We start from the raw sequence: 20467 nt of genomic DNA on the forward strand, positions 1-20467 counted from the left end.
TCTTACAGTGTCATTCAAAAAAATGATATACCAGGTTCACTTTTTTGTAAAAATTAGTGCTGTCAGCTGATTTAAAAAATTTATCTGATTACAAGCATTGTGATTAATTCATCTAAATTAATCACATTTACAGCTTTTTGAAAATCACCCCTCAAATCACGAAATACATACAGTGTAAAAATATGAGGTTATAATTAGTTAAAATTAACGTGTTATTTTCACAGCCGCAGTAAACAGTATTTTCCGGAGTGTAATTCACACCAGAGTATGTCGCATTGGTCCAAAAATGCTTCTTTAAAGATGCCTTAACACATGCATGAATTTACGTACCGTACTGGTACGTAATTTAGTGTGCCAATGAGTAAACCTCCTGTAAACTGTGAACTGTGTGCGGCTGCATGCCAGTGTGCAAAGAAAATTTTCAAATGTTCAAAATTTCTGGCATGCATAAATTTCATGCCACTTACATGAACTTGCCGTGAACATTGCATAACTTCCTCCCAGACAGTGTGTGTCACTGCACGGGCAGTTTACGCATCTTTTACGACGAGTTTACTCATTGGCACGCAAGATTCCATGTCAGTGCAGGCATCATACCATACAATGAAACATATGAAAACCCAGTGTATCATTTATATACTTACAACAAAAACACTACTTTAGCCTTCAGAAGCTAAGAGCTAATTAATATTTTTGTTACAAGCGCAAAGCTCTTCTTTAAGCCACTGAAAAGACAATCATATGTGAGGTGAACATACAGTGTAATTTAAACTCCTTTTCTAATCAATTAATTAATTAATTAATTAATTAATTAATTTTCTTCTTGTTGTTTAAAGAATTGTCATTGTACTTCCAAATAAGGTTTCTTCCAAATAGAGAAAGAAAAGTCCATCTTCACTCAGAATGGTGGTCTTCCAGTAAAAAACACATTACAGTATTTCTTCAAAACCAGAAGGTTCTTTTTCTCCCTTTCTTTTGTGATCTTATTCTGGTAATGTTTCTGATTTTGGCTGTAGTGGGTAACTCAGACCACCATGTGGAGAACACACAAGATTTTGTGAACAAAATCAAGGACCTGCAGCTGGAGGCAGATGAAACTATGGTGTCATTTGATGTGACTTCGTTGTTCACCTGCATCCCCACCGCTGAGGCCATCTCAGCTGTGAGGCAGACTGCTGGAAGATGTGTCTCTACCTGAAAGGACCAAACTCACACCAGACCACATCTGCCAACTCTTGGAGATCTGTCTTAACATCACGTATTTCCTGTTTAGGGGGAATTACTACAAGCAGATCCATGGTTGTGCGATGGGGTCTCCGGTATCCCCCATTGTGGCCAATCTGTACATGGAGTGAGTGGAGAAGACAGCCTTGACGTCGTTCACGGGCATCTCTCCCAGTCACTGGTTCAGATATGTCAATGACACATGGGTTAAAATCAAGCAACAGGAGGTCGAGGACTTTACAGAACACATCAATTCGATGGACTCCAATATCAAGTTCACACGTGAGGATGCCAGAAACAACCATTTAGCCTTCTTGGACTGTGATGTTACGATTGGAGAGAGCAGGCAGCTCCAGACAGAGGTTTACAGAAAACCCACTCACACTGACCAATATCTGCTCTTTGGCTCAAACCACCCCCTTGAATAAAAGCTCGGGATGATCAGGACTCTTCAACACAGAGCCCTACAGGTGCCCACAACTGCAGAGGGAAGGGCTAAAGAGCAACAACTTGTACGGAAAGCCCTCACAGTATGTGGGTACCCACGGTGGTCCCTGGACAAAGCGCAGAAGTCCCAGAAAACAAAGAGACCAGATAGACAGGAGACGGAGACAAGAAGAAGAGGAGTGTCTCTCCCTTATTTAGCAGGAGTAGGGGAAAAACTACAGAGGATCTTCAGACAGCACAACATCCTAGTTTACTTTAAACCAGTCAACACCTTGAGACAGAAATTAGTTCACCCTAAGGACAGAATCCCTAGTTACAAACAGCAATGTAGTGTATCATATCAGATGTCAGGAAAACTGTAATGAACACTACATAGGTGAGACGAAGCAACTTTTACACAAGAGGCTATACCAGCACCGCAGAGAGGTCGCCAGTGGACCTCAGTCTGCAGTTCATCTCCACCTGAAAGACACTAACCACACGTTTGAGGACAAGGAAGTTAAAATCTTAGCCAGAGAGAAGAAATGGTTTGAGAGAGGTGTCAAGGAAGCATTCTTTGTAAAACAGTTGAAACCCAGCCTTAACCGCGGAGCGGGTCTCAGACACGCTTTGTCCCCTGTTTACAATGTGGTACTCAGGTCAAAGCAGTTTCAGTCTTTTGTTCATGGTAATGAGTCATTCACGTCATCAGGAGAGAGTCGTCAAGGGAGCCATCAGGGGAGGCTTCCGTCCTGTCATTAGTTGAGTGCTAACTAGAGCACAATAGGTGCTAATTAGAGCTATTGTTTAGTCACTAGCCTATAGCAGTCAGCCTCTCGGTAGGTGGGGTCTGGTTAGGTTAAAAAACTCCAGCTTTTGATGGCTTCTGATTTATTCTTCTCTACAAGAGTCAAGACAGAAATCAGACTACCAGAGCAAGAATTTTAGCTGAGGAAGCTTCTGTGATTTGAAGCGAAACGTCCTCACGTCAAGCAACCCGGTCCAGTCGAAGATTCAAGCTTCTCTACTTATTCTGGTAGTTCTGACATCCCCTTGCTGAAGGGACAGATTTTCACCACACTGAAAACAAGTATTTTTTTCCTTTTCTTTTTATTGTTTTTATGCACCAATTACTTCTTACAGAAGTATTTTTTCCTTTTCTTTTGATTGTTGTTTATGCAACAATGACACCACATCAAATTCTTTGTATGTGAGAACTTACTTGGCAATAAATTTGATTCTGTAACATTGGGTGAGAAGCGGAGCTAATAAGCCCAACACAGATATGAACGTCTGTTCGTTTTCTCTGTAACACTGCAGCACGCACACACGCACGGACACAAATGTCTGTATGCTCTGTAACAGTGCACTGAGCACACATGCAAAGACATGAAGATCTGTTTGTTTTGGAAAAGTGCACCGAGCGCACACACGCAGACATGAAGGTCTGTTTGTTCTGTAACAGTCCACCACATGCACATGCACAGACATGAATGTCTGTTTGTAACAGTGCACTGGGTGCACACGCACAGACATGAAGGTCTGTTTGTTCTGTAACAGTCCACTACATGCACATGCACAGACATGAAGGTCTGTTTGTAACAGTGCACCGCGTGCAGACATGAAGGTCTGTTTGTTCTGTAACAGTGCACCGCGTGCAGACATGAAGGTCTGTTTGTTCTGTAACAGTGCACCGCGTGCAGACATGAAGGTCTGTTTGTTCTGTAACAGTGCACCGCGTGCAGACATGAAGGTCTGTTTGTTCTGTAACAGTGCACCACATGCAGACATGAAGGTCTGTTTGTTCTGTAACTGCACCGCATGCACACACGCAGACATGAAGGTCTGTCTGTTCTGTAAGAGTGCACCGTGCGCACACACGCAGACATGAAGGTCTGTCTGTTCTGTAAGAGTGCACCGTGCGCACACACGCAGACATGAAGGTGTGTTCCTGTGCATTTTTACGGTGCAGTTCTTTGTGTCATTTGACACTCTTTGCTATTTGATAAAGATATATATTCATATTTATTTGCTTGAAGTGAGCATGACAGCTGATTGTATTTTAATTGGAGCCGACATGAGACCTAATGTTTAATAGACCACATTTAACTGTTTTAGTCTGTGGTGCAGTTGAAGGTGCTATATTATTTTTTCTTTTTGAATTTTTATGCTTAAATAGATTTTTGCTGGTTATTGGTAGTCTGGGAGCAGGCACCGTCTCTACGGGGATGGGGTAATGAGGGGATGGCAGGGGGAGAGAAGCTGCAGAGAGGTGTGTAAGACTACAACTCTGCTTCCTGGTCCCAACCCTGGATAGTCACGGTTTGGAGGATTTAAGAAAATTGGCCAGATTTCTAGAAATGAGAGCTGCTCCATCCAAAGTGGGATGGATGCCGTCTCTCCTAACAAGACCAGGTTTTCCCCAGAAGCTTTGCCAATTATCTATGAAGCCCACCTCATTTTTTGGACACCACTCAGACAGCCAGCAATTCAAGGAGAACATGCGGCTAAACATGTCACTCCCGGTCCGATTGGGGAGGGGCCCAGAGAAAACTACAGAGTCCGACATTGTTTTTGCAAAGTTACACACCGATTTAATGTTAATTTTAGTGACCTCCGATTGGCGTAACCGGGTGTCATTACTGCCGACGTGAATTACAATCTTACCAAATTTACGCTTAGCCTTAGCCAGCAGTTTCAAATTTCCTTCAATGTCGCCTGCTCTGGCCCCCGGAAGACAATTGACTATGGTTGCTGGTGTCGCTAACTTCACATTTCGCAAAACAGAGTCGCCAATAACCAGAGTTTGATCCTCGGCGGGTGTGTCGTCGAGTGGGGAAAAACGGTTAGAGATGTGAACGGGTTGGCGGTGTACACGGGGCTTCTGTTTAGGGCTACGCTTCCTCCTCACAGTCACCCAGTCAGCCTGCTTTCCCGGCTGCTCGGGATCTGCCAGGGGGTAACTAACCCCCTGGCGTGATCACACGCTTACCATGTGAAATTCCTTCTTACAACATCCTTACTATGAAAAGTCACATCACACACTCATGTGCCACATTCTCACTGCGTCCAGCCAGTCCGTGTCAATACTGCACCACGCGCTGTGCTTTTTCATTCATTCTGCCAGCTTTCTTGTGGTCAACATATAGGTTCAGCAATAAACTACAGTCAAAAATGCAGCTCTCCTGCTAAACATACCCAGCTTTAATTAAACAGACACACAAATATGATCCATATTGACATGCACGTAGGCACATGCTTTGAAGTAAACTTCGATTTGGGTGGGGGAGAATTTTCAACTCATTTTTTTTTTATTATTTATTTAAAATGTGTTGCAACACCATTGACACTGACAGGCACATTTCTTCCCCAAAGTAATTCACAGACTGCTGCTGAGAGTGCCTCTCTGCGCAACACTTGTTCTACATCAATGTTAATACATCAGTACAGTCATTACTATGTCATCATTTAGTTGTTACTGTGTCCTGATTCAATCACGTCCTTGTGTATTTTTTTTTTTTTTAGCATGCCCAGATTTCAGCCATGTCCTTCGCGTTCATGGGGAATAACTCATCACACCCTGAACTGCGTTCCTAATACATTGTATGGATTCTTACTACATTCTCTGAAATTTTTGCATCCGTTGTGGAAACGTGGTTGAGTTTGTTGTTTGTATTGGAAGAGTCAAATTCATGAAGTAAAAGACAACTGGAGGTGTTGATTCTGTTAATGAAGCCACGAGTTCTTACCATACGACTGTCTGTTTTGCCTTTTTACAGATTTCTGATGTACTTTCTGCAGGACTGGTTGGCCTCTTTGTGATACTTTCCCATTTTTGTTTTCTGTCTTTCTCTTAGGGCGTGCTTTCCAATATATCATCAATCACAGATTTGGGAGGCTTTGACCCTGTGTGGCTCTTCATTGTAGTGGGAGGGGTCATGTTTATCCTGGGCTTTGCTGGATGCATCGGTGCACTCAGAGAGAACACCTTCCTACTTAAATTTGTAAATGAGCTTTGGCACTCACACTCTCACTGTTTAACTGCTTCACACTCTTTCACATTTGCATTTCACCCCAGAACCGAGGCATCATTGCAGCGGGTGACACACCCAAACCAAATGTTTCAGGAGGTTGCATGGCACAAATACTGGAAAACAACAGTGACTAATCCATGCTTCATAAACTGCGTAAGATTGGCCTTTCATAAAGCAGATTTTTCAAATGTCTTTGTATGTTATGAAAACATTAGAATTCAGAAAACTGAAGTCAGTGCAACATTTAGTGATCATGTTTTCAGTTCAGTTGGTGACATATGACTGACAAGAGAGAAACCTTTCTTGTTGCTGGCTGTGATTCTGCGTAGCTATTAACGCCAGCCGTATCCATTAGTAGCAGTAAGTCAGGCGTCAGAGTGAAGAGCTAATGTGCCAGTTTTGCATTTCTCATGAGTTCTGTCTCCTACATTTACTGTAAAGGGAAGACGTAACGGTGCCTCTGGGACTGCAATCTTGTTACCTCACTCGCACTCAGCCATTTAGGATGCAACCCACACGTCCACCTGCACAAAAACTTTGTAGCACTTGTAGAAAATTCTAAATTCAGCGAGTTTTCCTGTTTGTACTCACAAACGATCTTCTGACTTGTTTTTTGTTTTGTACTTCATCTACATTTCAGTTCTCAGTGTTCCTGGGTTTGATCTTCTTTTTGGAGCTGACTGCAGGGATCCTCGCCTTTGTCTTTAAAGACTGGATCAAAGACCAGCTCAACTTTTTCATCAACAATAATGTCAAGGCCTACCGCGATGACATAGACTTGCAGAATCTCATTGATTTTGCCCAGGAATATGTGAGTGCAGCGCAGCAGGCACCACTAGTCAAACATTTCTTTTTAAAAGCTCATTTGTTCTGCCTGGAGGAAGTAGTGCTTCTGAATGGATTACAAGTATATATAAAAAAAAAACAGTATACAGCACAAGTGAGTACATTACTGAGCAATATCATTCAATGGGTTAAATGATTAAAAAATTGTCACTTTTCAGTAATTGCATTACGTCTAAGTCGACAAGTAGAGTGTTTCCTCATATTAATAAAAAAAAAAACAATCATTTAGAAAGACGATATTGAAAGTACAAGCCCCAAAGTAGAAACTCAGTCCATTGAAAATCAGTACAGGTATGGATACCCTCTAATATCTACTTTTAAGATTAAGCTTAAAACTTTCCTTTTTGAAAAAGCTTATAGTTAGGGCTGGATCGGGTGACCCTGAACCATCCCTTAGTTATGCTGCTATAGACTTAAGCCCCGTTTACACATAGACAGTAAGAGCTCCCGGAAGCGTCCCGGAAGAGTTTTTGGCCGTCTTAAGGATCACATGCCGTTGTTAACGCTGGCACTAGGGGGCGTGGCTTAGTTCCGGCTTTACCGGGAACCGTCCAAAAAATTATTCAACATGTCGAATAATTCTGGGGGCGCTCCCGGAGAATTTGCGTGACGACGGAGACAACGCGAACAACGGCGTTTGATACTTATTAATCGCCGTTTCATCCTGCCCCTTCCTGTAGTGCCACAGTTTACACCGCCGTAATTGGCGGCCGGCGTTGTATCCCTAATCAACGGCGTGTAAAACGGCGATAGAGCCCACATCTGCGTCCTCAAGGGCGTTTTAACCGGCGACAGAAGCAGACAAAATGGCGGCGCTAGTGGACAGTACGCCGTTCTAAACGCCACCTCCCGGGTAACAGCGTTCCAAACGGCTGATAGGCGGCGGTCAATATAAAAATGCTACCGCACTGCATGCAGGCCTCTCACTCCTGGCCAGCTCCAGATATTTTTGCAGAGAAGCTCCAGTATGCCTCCTAAAAGAAAATTGGCAGCGGCAAGGACTTACCAAGAGGTCTGGTTCAGAAGCAGAGGGTAGCCCTGTGGTGGAGACAGAGCAACACGTTGAGGAGGGGAAAAGGAAAGAGAAGGAAAGGCTGAGTATGATCTCCCTCCCTCTGCAGTGACAGAAGCATGTATTCCTGCTGCTTCAGCCTATTATACTCTGGGGGTGGTGCCTATATGCAAAAGTTCCTGGAGTAACGCAGGATTTGCCTGGATAAATCCAGCGGTACACAGGGCATTATCGGCGGCAGCAGAACACCGCCGTTCTCACGTGCGTCTTAACCTGCGATTGTAAAGGATAGAACTGGGTATTAACCCCCGTTGCCTGACGTGTGCCGGATGCTATGGCATCAAAATGCTGCTTTATTTGGCGGATTTAGCGGCGTTTTAGCCGCGTATTTGCGGCTAGTACGGTGGTCAAAACGCAGGCGAAATGCTCCGCCCCTTTCCACCGCGAAAACAGCCGGAACTACCGCGAACTTCGGTGTAAGTACTACCCGCTGACAAAACCGTCTATGTGTAAACCATGCTTTAGACTGCTGGGGGGTTTCCCATGATGCACCCAGTGTTTCTTTTTATTCACCTTTTTTTGCTCTGTATGCACCACTCTGCTTTTAATCATTAGTGATTGATCTCTGCTCTCTTCCACAGCATGTCTTTTTCCTAATTCTCTCCCCTCAGCCCCAACCAGTCCCAGCAGAAGACTGCCCCTTCCTGAGCCTGGTTCTGCTGGAGGTTTCTTCCTGTTAAAAGGGAGTTTTCCTTCCCACTGTCGCCAAGTGCTTGCTCATAGGGGGTTGTTTTGACCGTTGGGGTTTTTCTGTAATTATTGTATGGCTTTTGCCTTACAATATAAAGCGCCTTGGGGCGACTGTTTGTTGTGATTTTGCGCTATATAAATAAAGTTGATTTGATTTGAATATAAGAGATTCTAAATCATCACTTTGACAGACAGTTTTTTTTTAAGTCAGTAACAAAAACATTTCCCTGTCACTGGGTATCTCTTGGAGTTCAGTTAAATTGGTCAGTAGTAAATATAAACAGCTTAGTGCTGTATGTTAATTTTTTTCAGATTAAGCACAATGACTGTAAATGATGGAAGCTTCCAAGACACCAATGACAACTCTGAAGAAGTTCTGAGCTTCTGCGGATGTGATTTTATAAACTGGGCCACAGGCCAACTTCTTACCTGTTGGTTCACCAGTTGCGGCTTAACGGTAGAGCATCACAAAGAAGGACTTTCTTAAACTAAAATGGATGGAGGCTGTTGTTGAGTCTCCCCTGTGCTTCTGGCAAACTGCAGCAGAGGCATATATATCTATATAACGTTATTTTTTTCAAATCAAATCAACTTGGGAACATTGCAGTTATTGAGGAAACATTTGACATTTAAGTTACTATCGCACAGGGGTGTACTCACTTATGCTGTGTAGTGTATGTCCATCCATTTTCTCAGTTCACTTATTCCAGTTAAGGATCACTGGGGACTGGAGCCTATTGTATAGTGTATGTGCAGATATTGTCTGTAACTTGAGTCAACTATTGTAGCCACATTCATAACTGTTTAGCTGAATGCTCCAAATAATTCCTCATTTATATCAAAGATGCACTTTAGATAATTGGCTTGTGTGTATAGTGTGAGCATTTTCATGATGCCAGATAATTAGATCTGCTGTTGTCTTTAAAATTGTGACTGAACTGTCAGTGGTTGAACAGTAAACATGATTCACAGCAACGTTAACGTGAGCCAGGATCTAAGAGCCGTTTGGCGAGCAGACCGTTAGCTGCAGCGAGCTGTTTAATTTTTGCCTGTTGTTGTGTTAACAGTGGTTGTGCTGTGGTGCTCACGGGCCTGACGACTGGAACCTGAACATCTACTTCAACTGCACTGACAATAACCCCAGCAGGGAGCGCTGTGGAGTTCCGTTCTCCTGCTGTATCAAAGACCCTGCTGTAGGTCATTCAGTGATAAGTGCTTAATTTGTGGTTTAAATTAATTGTTGCACGGCCTTATAAACACAAGCTGAGGAGTCATTTAGTATTTCTAACAGTTTGGTCAAGAGGTGAGATAGTGAGGTTAAAAATCAGGAAAACACTGCAACATTGTTGTTAGCAATGCCTCTGTTGGTGTACGTGCTTGTGATTCCCTTTCTCTCTATATCACTCTTTGTATGCTAGCAAGCTCTGTTAAGAATGGCTAATCTGGTTATGGTTGTCCTTGCAAGGTAGAGTCGACATATGGATGGGAAGAAGTGTTTTGATTTTGGTGATGGTTGATCAGTTAACAAGGTCAAATTTGAAAGAAATGGCTCTTTTTTTTATTGTGGAAATGATTCTATTTGAAGGTTTTTGTTTTTTTTTTTGTTTTTTTTTATTATTATTATCCGTGAACTTAACTGTTTAAAAGCCACACCCCACCCACCGTCTACTTAGAAATGTGAAAACCTTTGAACAAGTTTTATTTATTTATTTTTCCCCCCTCCCATGTAGGAAGATGTCATCAACACACAGTGTGGTTATGATGTTCGGCATAACAAGGTTAGTATCTCTAGACATGATTCAAAAAACATCTTTGTACATTTAAATATACGTTTGCTTTGGGTTTCTCTTTTGTCAGGGTGCAGCAACTGAAGTGAGGATCATGTTATATTTTACATAAATGTAGTTAATTTTTGCCAAATATGCCAAAAGACATAAACAAGACAAACTTTCGTATGACTCCATGAGAAGCAAAATTGGAAGCGCGATTGGCAGAGAAGGCACACCTTGCATGCACTGACACAAAGCTGGTGAATACATTTTCTCAAGAGCGAGAGAGTTGATTGGCACGCTGCAAACCTGTCTGATTGAAAGTCTTCATCAGTTTCTTTGTGAATTGCATTTCACCTGAAATTACCTATAAAATAAGTAGTTTTTTGGAAATAACTCAGAATGTAGCAACCATTAAGTATTTGTGAACATTTTAGCATTGAAGATTGTTTTCAAGTTACCTGTCCAGTAAGGGTACGAGGTGTAGAAAGGGATAGAACAGGAGGCCCAGTGGGAACACTCCTGTGTTGTACATAAATTGAGATATATTTAGCCACAGCTGGTCATCACAACAGAAAATTTAAAGGGTGAATTAGCACAGGCTTCTCTTCCATGTTTCTTGCCTTAATAACAGATTGTTCTTCGAACAGGGATAATTAGGCTCCAGTTATAGCTTGGAGAGCAGCTTTACTCCACTCTGTAATTGGGGACTCAGTGGGTTGTGCTACTCTGTGCTGTTCCTCTGTCTGGGTGTGTCAGTGGCAACTCGCTACACTGCAGTCAGAAAGTCTGCTGTTGCTAGGCTCGTTGCAACAGGAGTGAACCACCTGCCACTATCTACTGTTATTTTACTTTTTTTTTAATGAGCACACACTGTCACTGTACTCTGTTGCTAATGTCCGGGTCATCTTTGGTGAAACTATCAGTGATGTGCAGAGTTCCTGTTCAGCTTGTTTATGGAGTGTCTGTGCAGAGGAGGAAAGAGGAAGAGCAGGAGACATGGGGATGACAGCAGCACAACAAAGGCAGAAAGCTGAAATAGCTTCAGAGGAAGTTCACAGGCAGAACAACATACTGTTTCCAGCTTTTTTTTATTGGTTGTCAAGGGACTCCCATTACCTCCTATTGGTGGAAAGCCAGCTTTCATGTTTTGCAGAGAACAAAGAGTTGGTTTGCAGACTTGGCTAGGAGAGGAACATGGAGCGCTGTGAAAGGGTCTATCTCACAGCCTTAGTAAACAAAAGAATCTGAATAGATTAGGTACACTGTGGCCAAAAAAAAAAATAGCTTGAACTTAACCATATCTTGAAGTGTAGTTAAACAGTCCTGCAACAAATACTTTTGTAGGACCAGTTGTCTGAGATGTCATATTGGATTATTTAAGGGTGACTTAATATTTTGTCTGTCACATTTATTCATACATTCTCGGTTGAGTGTTAAAATGTATTCTGATGTAGTTGCTATAATTACCTGCTAAAAAACTAGTTGGTAAACTAATCCATATGTCTCATTATTAAGTTCGGCGTGTCTATAGGGACAGTACCGGCCCAATAGGAATGGTAATTATTGATACAGTACCGTATCAATACCACTTCTGCGAAAGGCTACGGGAATATTTGCACATGCGCAGTCATGTTACTGCCTTGTTTAGAAGTGAAGGTGAATTTTGGCACATTAAGTGAATTGGAAGCTGTGATCGGGGCGTATCAGGAGAAAAATCATGTGCAACTATACAAGCGTAACACTAGAAGCATAGAGGTGTATGCACAGAGAGTGCCAGGGCGAAACCTACTGGAAACAGCCAAGATGGAGCTCAAATACACAGAAATGGACCTTATTAGTACTTAATAAATTTGTTTTGTAAACTCCCTTTAATCTGGCCTGTTGAAAACTGTTTTTGCTCCGAGTTGCCCACTTTAAGTTGCTTCTTAGTTTAGCTCACAGCTAGTTAGCCTTCCTTCTGCCAACGTCGCACTGCACTTCACCCCATTACCGTACCGCCGATAGGTACGGTATTATCGGTATGGGTACAGAAATCATTTTCCGGACCAATAATAAATCCACTAGAATCACGGAAATGTTCCCGTGTCAATAGCAGAGCGCCTACTTGACCAGTACTGGACCCATAGATGCAGCCTATTAAGTTTGCTTTTATTGAGTATTTGTGATGCCCTGATCCAGTTGTATTGATCTGTGTTGGACCTGATCAAGGCCATTGCTGATTGATCAGAATTATTAAACACAAGTCTTACACTGATTGGTGTGTGTTCTGTCACGGTCCCTTAAATAACTGCTGTGCTGGAAGAGCTGTAGCCACCACGCTATCAGCGATTGCTGCTAGCTCATCAGCAGTGCCGCGACACACAATTTTGTTTCACTTCAAACATGCACCAAGTCTGTTTCTGAAGGATAGCACATAACTCAGGAAACGCTTTCCACATCAATGCAAGTTTTTCTCATCATGCTGTCTCAGCACTGTTTTGCTCCTGCTAACAGGCAGTATACAGGTCTGTGGTCAGAGGAGGACTTGGGGGACCAGCACAACCCCCTTTTAGCATGAAGGTCCACTTCTGAAGACGTTTTAGGCATCTCTTGCATATAATAGTAATGAGGTTGAATGTATTTTTAACAGCTAAAGCACAGCCAACACTTGTTGATCTGTGTTGTTCAGTCAGTATCACTCTGAGTGTTCTAGTTTTACTACTACAATGTAGCATGAAATAGAATTGGGAAGAGCCGTTCAAAAATGTATTATTTTGTGAAAAAAGTAAATTTGTAATACTCTAGAAAATGGCTGACTGTGGACCAGTCTGCTTAATACAATCAATTCCAAATTATTTTCACTGTTTTTATGCTGTTTCAATTGTCTTGCATTCATCAGACTTAAGGTTTATGCAATTTGCATGTATTAAAACTATAATCTGTAACCCATCCAGTTTTGATTCTGCAGAGGTCTCACTTTTTAATAAATCTGTTGATAACATCAAGTATTTTTTTTCTTATCTAATATCGTTTTTTAATCTAATATCTCTGAAAATATTGGTTAACTTATTGATTTGTGTTTTGTCAGCATTCTGAAAATAGAATCATCTATTTCAGAATGCTGACAAAACACAATTGTAAAATGACAGCTTTTCCATTGAGTGATGTTATGCGACCACGGGCTTCTTGCGATCACTGTCTTTCCAATAATCAAGGTGACAGATGTGCAAGTCCTGCTAAATAACTGCATATCTGCCCCAAAGTCCAAGGTTTAACAAGTTCTCAGTCTCTTCATCTGTCCACACATACTGTGCCATGTATTTTAAAATTATGCAACTCTTTCTGTACATCATGTGACTTACAATTGCGTAAAATATAGCTTTTTGAATTGCTTAAGAAAACCAACCTCATCTGCGCTCAAAAATGTTTTTGCAATATTTGAGGGGTTTTTTTTTTCTGCAAACTACACATTTTCATTCTGCATATATTCAGTTCACGACTTTAAATGGCACTGTTTGAAGGGTAAGGGAAACCTCCCTTTCTGTATCTCTCCCCACACACACGTGTGCGCACACACACACACTCTTTACGTAATATTTCATGTATTCCACTTCTCGTCAAGCCTGTTTCACATGCATGGAGGGGCAGAAACATTATAAACAGTGTATAATAGAACAGCACAGTCCATCGTCAACAGTGACCACAAACTGAATCAACTCCCTGACAGTGTTGATTTAATCAATGTTGGTTTTATTACAGGGAGTTTTGTGTTTGGCTGTATTAGATTGAACAGATGTGTCTATTTTTCTGGTCACTGAATGTAGATCATCTTTTTCTTAGAGCACAAACAGCCATCTGTCCTGTCAGAGGAAAGTGTTTGTCTGTTCAGTCCTGACGGGGTCCTCAGAGAAGCTGATTTCAGTCATGAAATTTTCTCCTAGGCTTACACACTGACATGCGGTAATAGAATAATGAGTCATTCCTCGTGTCTTCTCGGCAGTGAAGGGAGTCTGTGCTGATTCACCAACCTGTTTGTTTTGTCCTGCATTAGTCACAGATCAGAGTCCACATCTTTTCAATTAATTGTCCTCTCTGAGAGCAAATGTTTTTTTTTTTTTTATGTGATTTCATGTTTTTTTTTTCTGTTCTTTCATTAAATTGCTTCTGTTTTTGTTTGTGGACCAGGATCTCGATCGACAGAAGTATATATATACCAAGGGCTGCGTGGGACAGTTTGAGAAGTGGCTTCAGGACAACCTGATTATTGTAGCTGGAGTCTTTGTTGGTATTGCACTTTTACAGGTAAAGATTTTAACCCAGGTTTTGGCAACAGATATAGCTGGATTATGGTTGTGCATTATCACTGCCATCTAGTGGTGGAAATTGCATCAAATGCCTTTTCTTCTCTCTTTTCTTGTTTTCTTTTTTCCCCAGCCATACCCTCATTTGATTTATTCTGATTTCTTGTTGGTCTTTTGACAGCTTATGTGTTACTTCCTCTCTAGATTTTTGGTATTTGCCTTGCCCAAAACCTGGTGAGTGACGTCAAAGCCGTCAAAGCCAACTGGTGACGTGAGGAGACAGCCTTTCCTCTCACTCCTCCAGGAGAGCCGAGCACACGTCGGCCCACCTGGGGGCCGAGAACCGTGAACATGCAGCTCCGTCTACACTAGTACTAAGCTAAGCAGTACATGCACACCTGCACAGACACTGTTTTCTTTCTTGTTTGACAATGACACTTGAACTGGGATGCAACTACCCCACCCGAAAGGAACCAAATGAACAACACACGTACTTTGTTTACTGCTCAACTGGGAATGTACCCAAATATACAGATGACTATAATTCCATGTTATATTCTTTTTCTATTTCCAGTGAATCTGAATTATTGGATGTGTGTATTTATGCTGTTGTACAAGGACTCCTGTCAACTGGGAGGCTGAAAGCCATGGCAGAAAGGAAGGACAAAAATGAAATAAAGGAACAGGGAGGGTACTTTTTGGTCAAGTACTCAGTTTTCACAAAGCTTCAATCCACTTAGTAATGGGCTGAAGATCCCCTCCTGAAAAGAGCCTCTTATTATGTACTTATTCCCACTTCATGCTGCAGAGGGCTGTGGGTGGCTGGCCAACAACTGCACGTCATTTTCTACACCATGACCTTTTTTTGGCCACTTAAGACTAAACACTGGCTGGTCAAGTGGGAATTTCTAATAATTTCAGGAGAAACACTTTAAATTCTAAATCTAAATGTCAAAGTGCCATTCATTTTCAGTCATATTGTTCCTTGACATGCACCATTCCCCAGAATACCTCAGAGCCTAGCTAAACCTGTGTGCTCTACTACAGGTTAAATGCATATCTTTTTTTCCATCCATGTCCGTTAAATGTCGGCGGTTCTTAATGCAAGAACACATTGACACTTGCAGTTGCAGTGATTGTATCGTCTGTTGAGAAGGCTGTTTTATTATACAGAATGATCTGGTTAAAGTTGCAGGTCTGTGCACTACATGAAAAAGGGTTTAGTCCTAGATTATTTTAATTCTAAGCATCCTGCTAGTAAGTGGGAGTGCTGGTTTGGGGCCTTTTTACTTGACTTATGTTACTACATTAGTCTTACATTTATATGTGTATGTGTCTGCAAAGATGATTAAGCACTCATTTCTTAGACAGTGGACATTTTTTTCTAGGCTAATTGTTCTACTTCAACTGGTTTTATGCCTGACCGTTACTCTGCAACGAAATGGAACTGTTCCATATCATATCATTGAGTCCTGATGGAGACCAAATATGTCCACAGTCGAACAGGCAACACTTTGTCTGGATACAATTTTGACTTTATTTGGAATGTTAACAATGAATAAGAATTTCTAAATAGATAAAATGTGAATTTACTGTCCAGTTATGTGTTCAGTGCCAGTTTAAATGAGAAATACACAAAAATTTAAAATATTACATTGTCGCTTTTATCTTTAATATTGCTGGATGATTCTTTTTTCCTCTTTTCTTTGGAATAGAACATTTTAGCATTAATTCTGCTTTAACTTTGGTATGTCTTCCTATCACTACCACTTCTTCAGGTCGATTGTGGTATATTAGTTTGCGTTGGGGCTGCACAGTTAATCCCATCAGTAGCTGGGATTCCATGATAAATTTGCGCAAAGGTTTAGTGATATTTTCAGGATGCTGTTTAAAAAGGAGTTGTGAAATGACAATGTTTTCATAGCATTGTTGAATGCCAGTGCTGGGTTTTCCCTCTTGCTAAATATAACCGTTTCTTTTTTAATTATTTTTTTGTTTTAATCCAATGCTGTCGTAATGTCATCGCTTACTACATTTAACAAGCGCGCCGTCTCTTATTTCATGCACATTTTTCCCACAGTCCTGAAAATCAATTTTTTTAATTTTTTTTTTTTGTATTTGATCCGAAAGGTTCACCCATGACTAACTTTGAAAAATGTATACTCTGCGGCACCCTGGTTGAATATTAAACAAAAAAAGGAAAATGCATGATGACTGAGCAATGCAGTCTAATCAACACTGAAGTCTTAAAAATGCTAAGAATTTATTGAAAGCCAAGAGTGCCATGCAACCTTGTCCATATTCAAGCACGTTTTGCATAAGAGTACAAACATGGGTTCATGGGTGAACGTTTTTATTTTGGAATGCCATGTTACACTTTCTATATGTCACGTGACCCGTAATAGCGGGAAAAACTGTTTCCATTGCAGTTTTTTCAAATTGCCAGAAAAATCACGGCATATAAGCGTAAATGCTTTTTTGTGATATTTGAAGGTTTTTTCCAAAATTCGCCTGTTCTCTATTTTTGTGTCTTGTCAGTGTGCTACTTCAGTTCGCAGAATTATGAGGGTAGTCGAACAATCCCGCCTACAGTTGCAATGTGACTCTGCACAATTACCGTATTTTCCGGAGTGTAAGTTGCACCTATTAAAAAAAAATGCCTTTTGAAGTTAAAAAAAAAAAAAAAAAACCCATATAGAAGTCACACTTATTTTTCCAGTTTAATCAGCTATTTAATTTGAGATTTTTGTGCATTGTTGTATGTACTTTTTATTATTGGAATTTATTATTTTATTATTGGAGATTATTTTGTTTAGTGTTTTGACTACTGAGAAAATCCTATATAAGTAGTCATATTATTATGTTATTATTATTAATAATAATAAATGTGTGATTTAGCTGTATATGTCACACCAATATAAGTGGGAGGACCTCTCAAACTAGTACAAAACAAATGCTACTTATACTCCAGAAAGTATGGTATATTATTGTCAAAATTCCTATGAATATCAATTTTACCTCAGATTATTTCATGGCCACCCTGCCTGAGTCAAATTCTCAGATATTATTTTATATGATACTATTCAAAAAATCTTGAGATGGAAAAAAGTTTTATGTGAGGTAAAGGTTAGTACATCACACAGCAATATCATCTATTTTTGCGTTAACAGAGTTGTAATATAAATGTTAAGCTGTGATAACTTGGAAACTGAATTACAAAACCTTACAATTACCATTATGCAAATCACAGTCACAGTATTTCTTATTTAAACTGCAGTTTCATCCAGTATGACAATTTCATCCAATTGTGCAGCCCTAATTTCTTTATACATGAGCACGCTGAGAAATTACTTAATTTCTAAACACTACGTTTACACTTTGGAATTCAGCTGATGTCACCTTTTGTTTTTTGCAAGCAATTTCTAAGCTCTTGCAGCTTTTCTTTGTTGTAATCCCGACATAATGTGTTGTTTTATCATGGGGTCATTTGATAAATTAGTACCTTTGCCTGAAACCACTACTTTTGTTTGGGGAGGGAGAGGCGGCAACAGCAGCATTTGAGTGGCGTTTGCTCGACCACATATAGCTGTCCAAGCAGTTACATGCACAATCACAAAACCCTGCTCTGAATTGTACCAAGTATATTGAAAAAACAGTAGCATTACTGTTACCTGACAGCACGTTAAAATGTTCCTGCTCCACTGAGCCTGTCTGTCTTTAGAATATGTAGGAGTTCAGTAACGCCACCTGATGATCTCCTGCTGTGAATACATGACACGTCGCTGTCACCCACACGCTTGCTCTTCAAAACGCCACCTGATCTGACTTGCACCCGCTTCCTATGCCTGCCACTCTGACATATTTTTAAATGTGTTTGGGGGGGGGATAGAAAACAAAACAAACAAAACCCCCATCTGTTCACTGCCGACATGCGTGTTAATGTTCGGGCAGAGTAACTCTGCTTCTCATTTGTTTGCCTTTTGTCTCCCCCCCCATTAAATGTCAAGCCGTTTTCACCCGTAGTTGTCAGCGATTGCCTGGTGTGATGTGAAATAAATTTTTTTTTTTCCTGCTGTTAGTATTTTTTTTGTTGTAAATTGATCTGTCCCACTCGAGCTTATATCAGGATGAAACATGGGACTGTTTTCCAGCCTCCTCCATACCTTTCTAATCTTTTAAAAATGGGTTGTTTGAACCAGATACGATGTGATTTATTAGTTCAACAAATGTTTGAAGCATTTTCATATTTTGAAAACCATCCATAATTTTACATGCTCAGGGTCTGAACCAAATCTTCTCTGCAAAAGTAGACATTCAGCACTGTTGTGATTAAAATAGTTTTGTCGCATGAGTGATGGTATAGACCTGTCTAAAACTAGATGGGGGGGCTATGTGGCCACCTCTGCTGCAACTCAATTAAAAAAGACAGTGTCACTCTCCAGCTAATGATCAGATCAGTAAAAACAAAGCACAGTATGGCAGGATTGAATATGCAGCCTCTTCAAAGACTGCGCACTGTTTTAGCAACTTTGTCTTGTTCTGATATTCCTTTTGTGCAGAGCAAAAAAAATGCCACTTATATTTTTACTTTTACCACAATGACATCTTCAAAGCACTCTTAATTTATCTGCTTTTCATGTGGTCATGTAAATCATTCCCACACAGAAGCCTTATGCAAGCCATGAATGAATGCGTGTAACAGCATGGACCTCGTGCTTGGTTTGTCAAATTCTCTTTGCTCTTATGCACCAAAATGCAAACTGCAGAGTGACTTTTTTGGGATATGAGTGTTTTCCCTTTGTTGTTTATATTAAATATACATGACATACAGTGACATATGTAGGATATGTAATATGCAGTCACACAGCATTCAACTCTGGTTTAGATCCATTAAAGCTGCCTTCACTTTCTGTTGATTGACATATGGCTTCACAGAGTGAGTCAACTTTTAAAATATCCTTTAACACTGATAACCAGGCCTCTATGTTTTTAAATGACTTTTTGCATGCTCTGAAAACTCCAAAATTGTCAAATGTTTCTGTTATTTGTTGCAAAAGTGATTACTTAATCTGAGTCTTATTACAAAAAGTGTTTTTTTAATATATATAACTATTTTGTTTGCAGGCAAATAATATGGATGTAATGGTTTATCATTTGAGAATCCACTTTCCCTTTATTAAAGCCAGCAGTGGTAAATTGTATCATGTCAGCTTTCTGCTTGCTAGTGATTCCAGTGGAACACATTATCTGTCATCTCTCTCAGTTCAGAATGTCTTGCTCTAGTCGCTGGTCTTGTAAAGACACATTGTAAAAGATACCTGTGGGACATTGTCTGTTACACTGTACAAAATGTTAAAATATACCACTTTCATATATTAAAGGCTTTATGGTATCAGAGTGGTGTTTTCTTAATTTTAAATAAAGAATAGTTTTGCAAAGTTTCATAAGCACAGGCAGCCTGGCATTTGAGGGTGTATAAATGAAAAGGGACCTTTGGATTGTCTATATATTAAAAGCCAAGTGGCCTCTGTCTGTGCGTGCGTGCCTGTGTGTGTATGGCTTCAATCACGGACAAACTAGGGAGAGCTGACATTTGCAGTTTGAAATGTATTTTGGGTCAAGGATGAATGCCGCAAAAAACGGAAAGTTGATAGGATGAATATTTTTGGAGAAATTAGGGATATTAGCTAACAATGGAGGTTAATAATTACCTTCTGGACTGATTCCAAATCATTATAGAAAATTTGCTTAATTTATTCCACCTTTGAGAAATGTCAGCTACCTATTTTATAAACACTACCCAATCTAGATCCTGTGGATACCCACGGGCAATGTGCTTGTTTTATTTATTTTGTTAATTACTTCCACCTGGTGCAAAGCAGTACATAGTGTAATGCAAGTGTCATTCCTTGTGTACAGTCGATGCAGTTGTATCACCCACTTTGTGGAAAGGAATAGAATTGTGCTCATTTCTGCATCCATGGGCGTGCTGGCCAATCAGACTCGCACATCTTTGGAAGTGAGAAGAGCCCGAGCACCAGGATGGATCTCCCCACATGGATAGGGGGAGAACGTGCAAACTCCACATAGAAAGGACCAAATGGTCCATGTGATGTATATGGA

General features: G+C 40.6%; 1 protein-coding gene across 1 annotated transcript in view; it reads left to right on the plus strand.

The window, feature by feature from the left end:
* Positions 1-19741, plus strand: part of tspan17 (tetraspanin 17) — a 61524-nt gene extending 41783 nt beyond the window's left edge. The window contains exons 3-8 of the mRNA XM_034181505.1: positions 5508-5654; positions 6325-6495; positions 9360-9485; positions 10023-10070; positions 14229-14345; positions 14549-19741. Of these exons, the coding sequence (XP_034037396.1) occupies positions 5508-5654; positions 6325-6495; positions 9360-9485; positions 10023-10070; positions 14229-14345; positions 14549-14614 (675 nt within the window). The 3' untranslated portion in view covers positions 14615-19741. The remainder of the gene's footprint in view (positions 1-5507; positions 5655-6324; positions 6496-9359; positions 9486-10022; positions 10071-14228; positions 14346-14548) is intronic.
* The last annotated feature ends 726 nt before the right edge of the window (positions 19742-20467 follow it).

The sequence above is a fragment of the Thalassophryne amazonica genome, chromosome 11 (assembly GCF_902500255.1).
Source record: "Thalassophryne amazonica chromosome 11, fThaAma1.1, whole genome shotgun sequence".
Lineage (NCBI taxonomy): Eukaryota > Metazoa > Chordata > Actinopteri > Batrachoidiformes > Batrachoididae > Thalassophryne > Thalassophryne amazonica.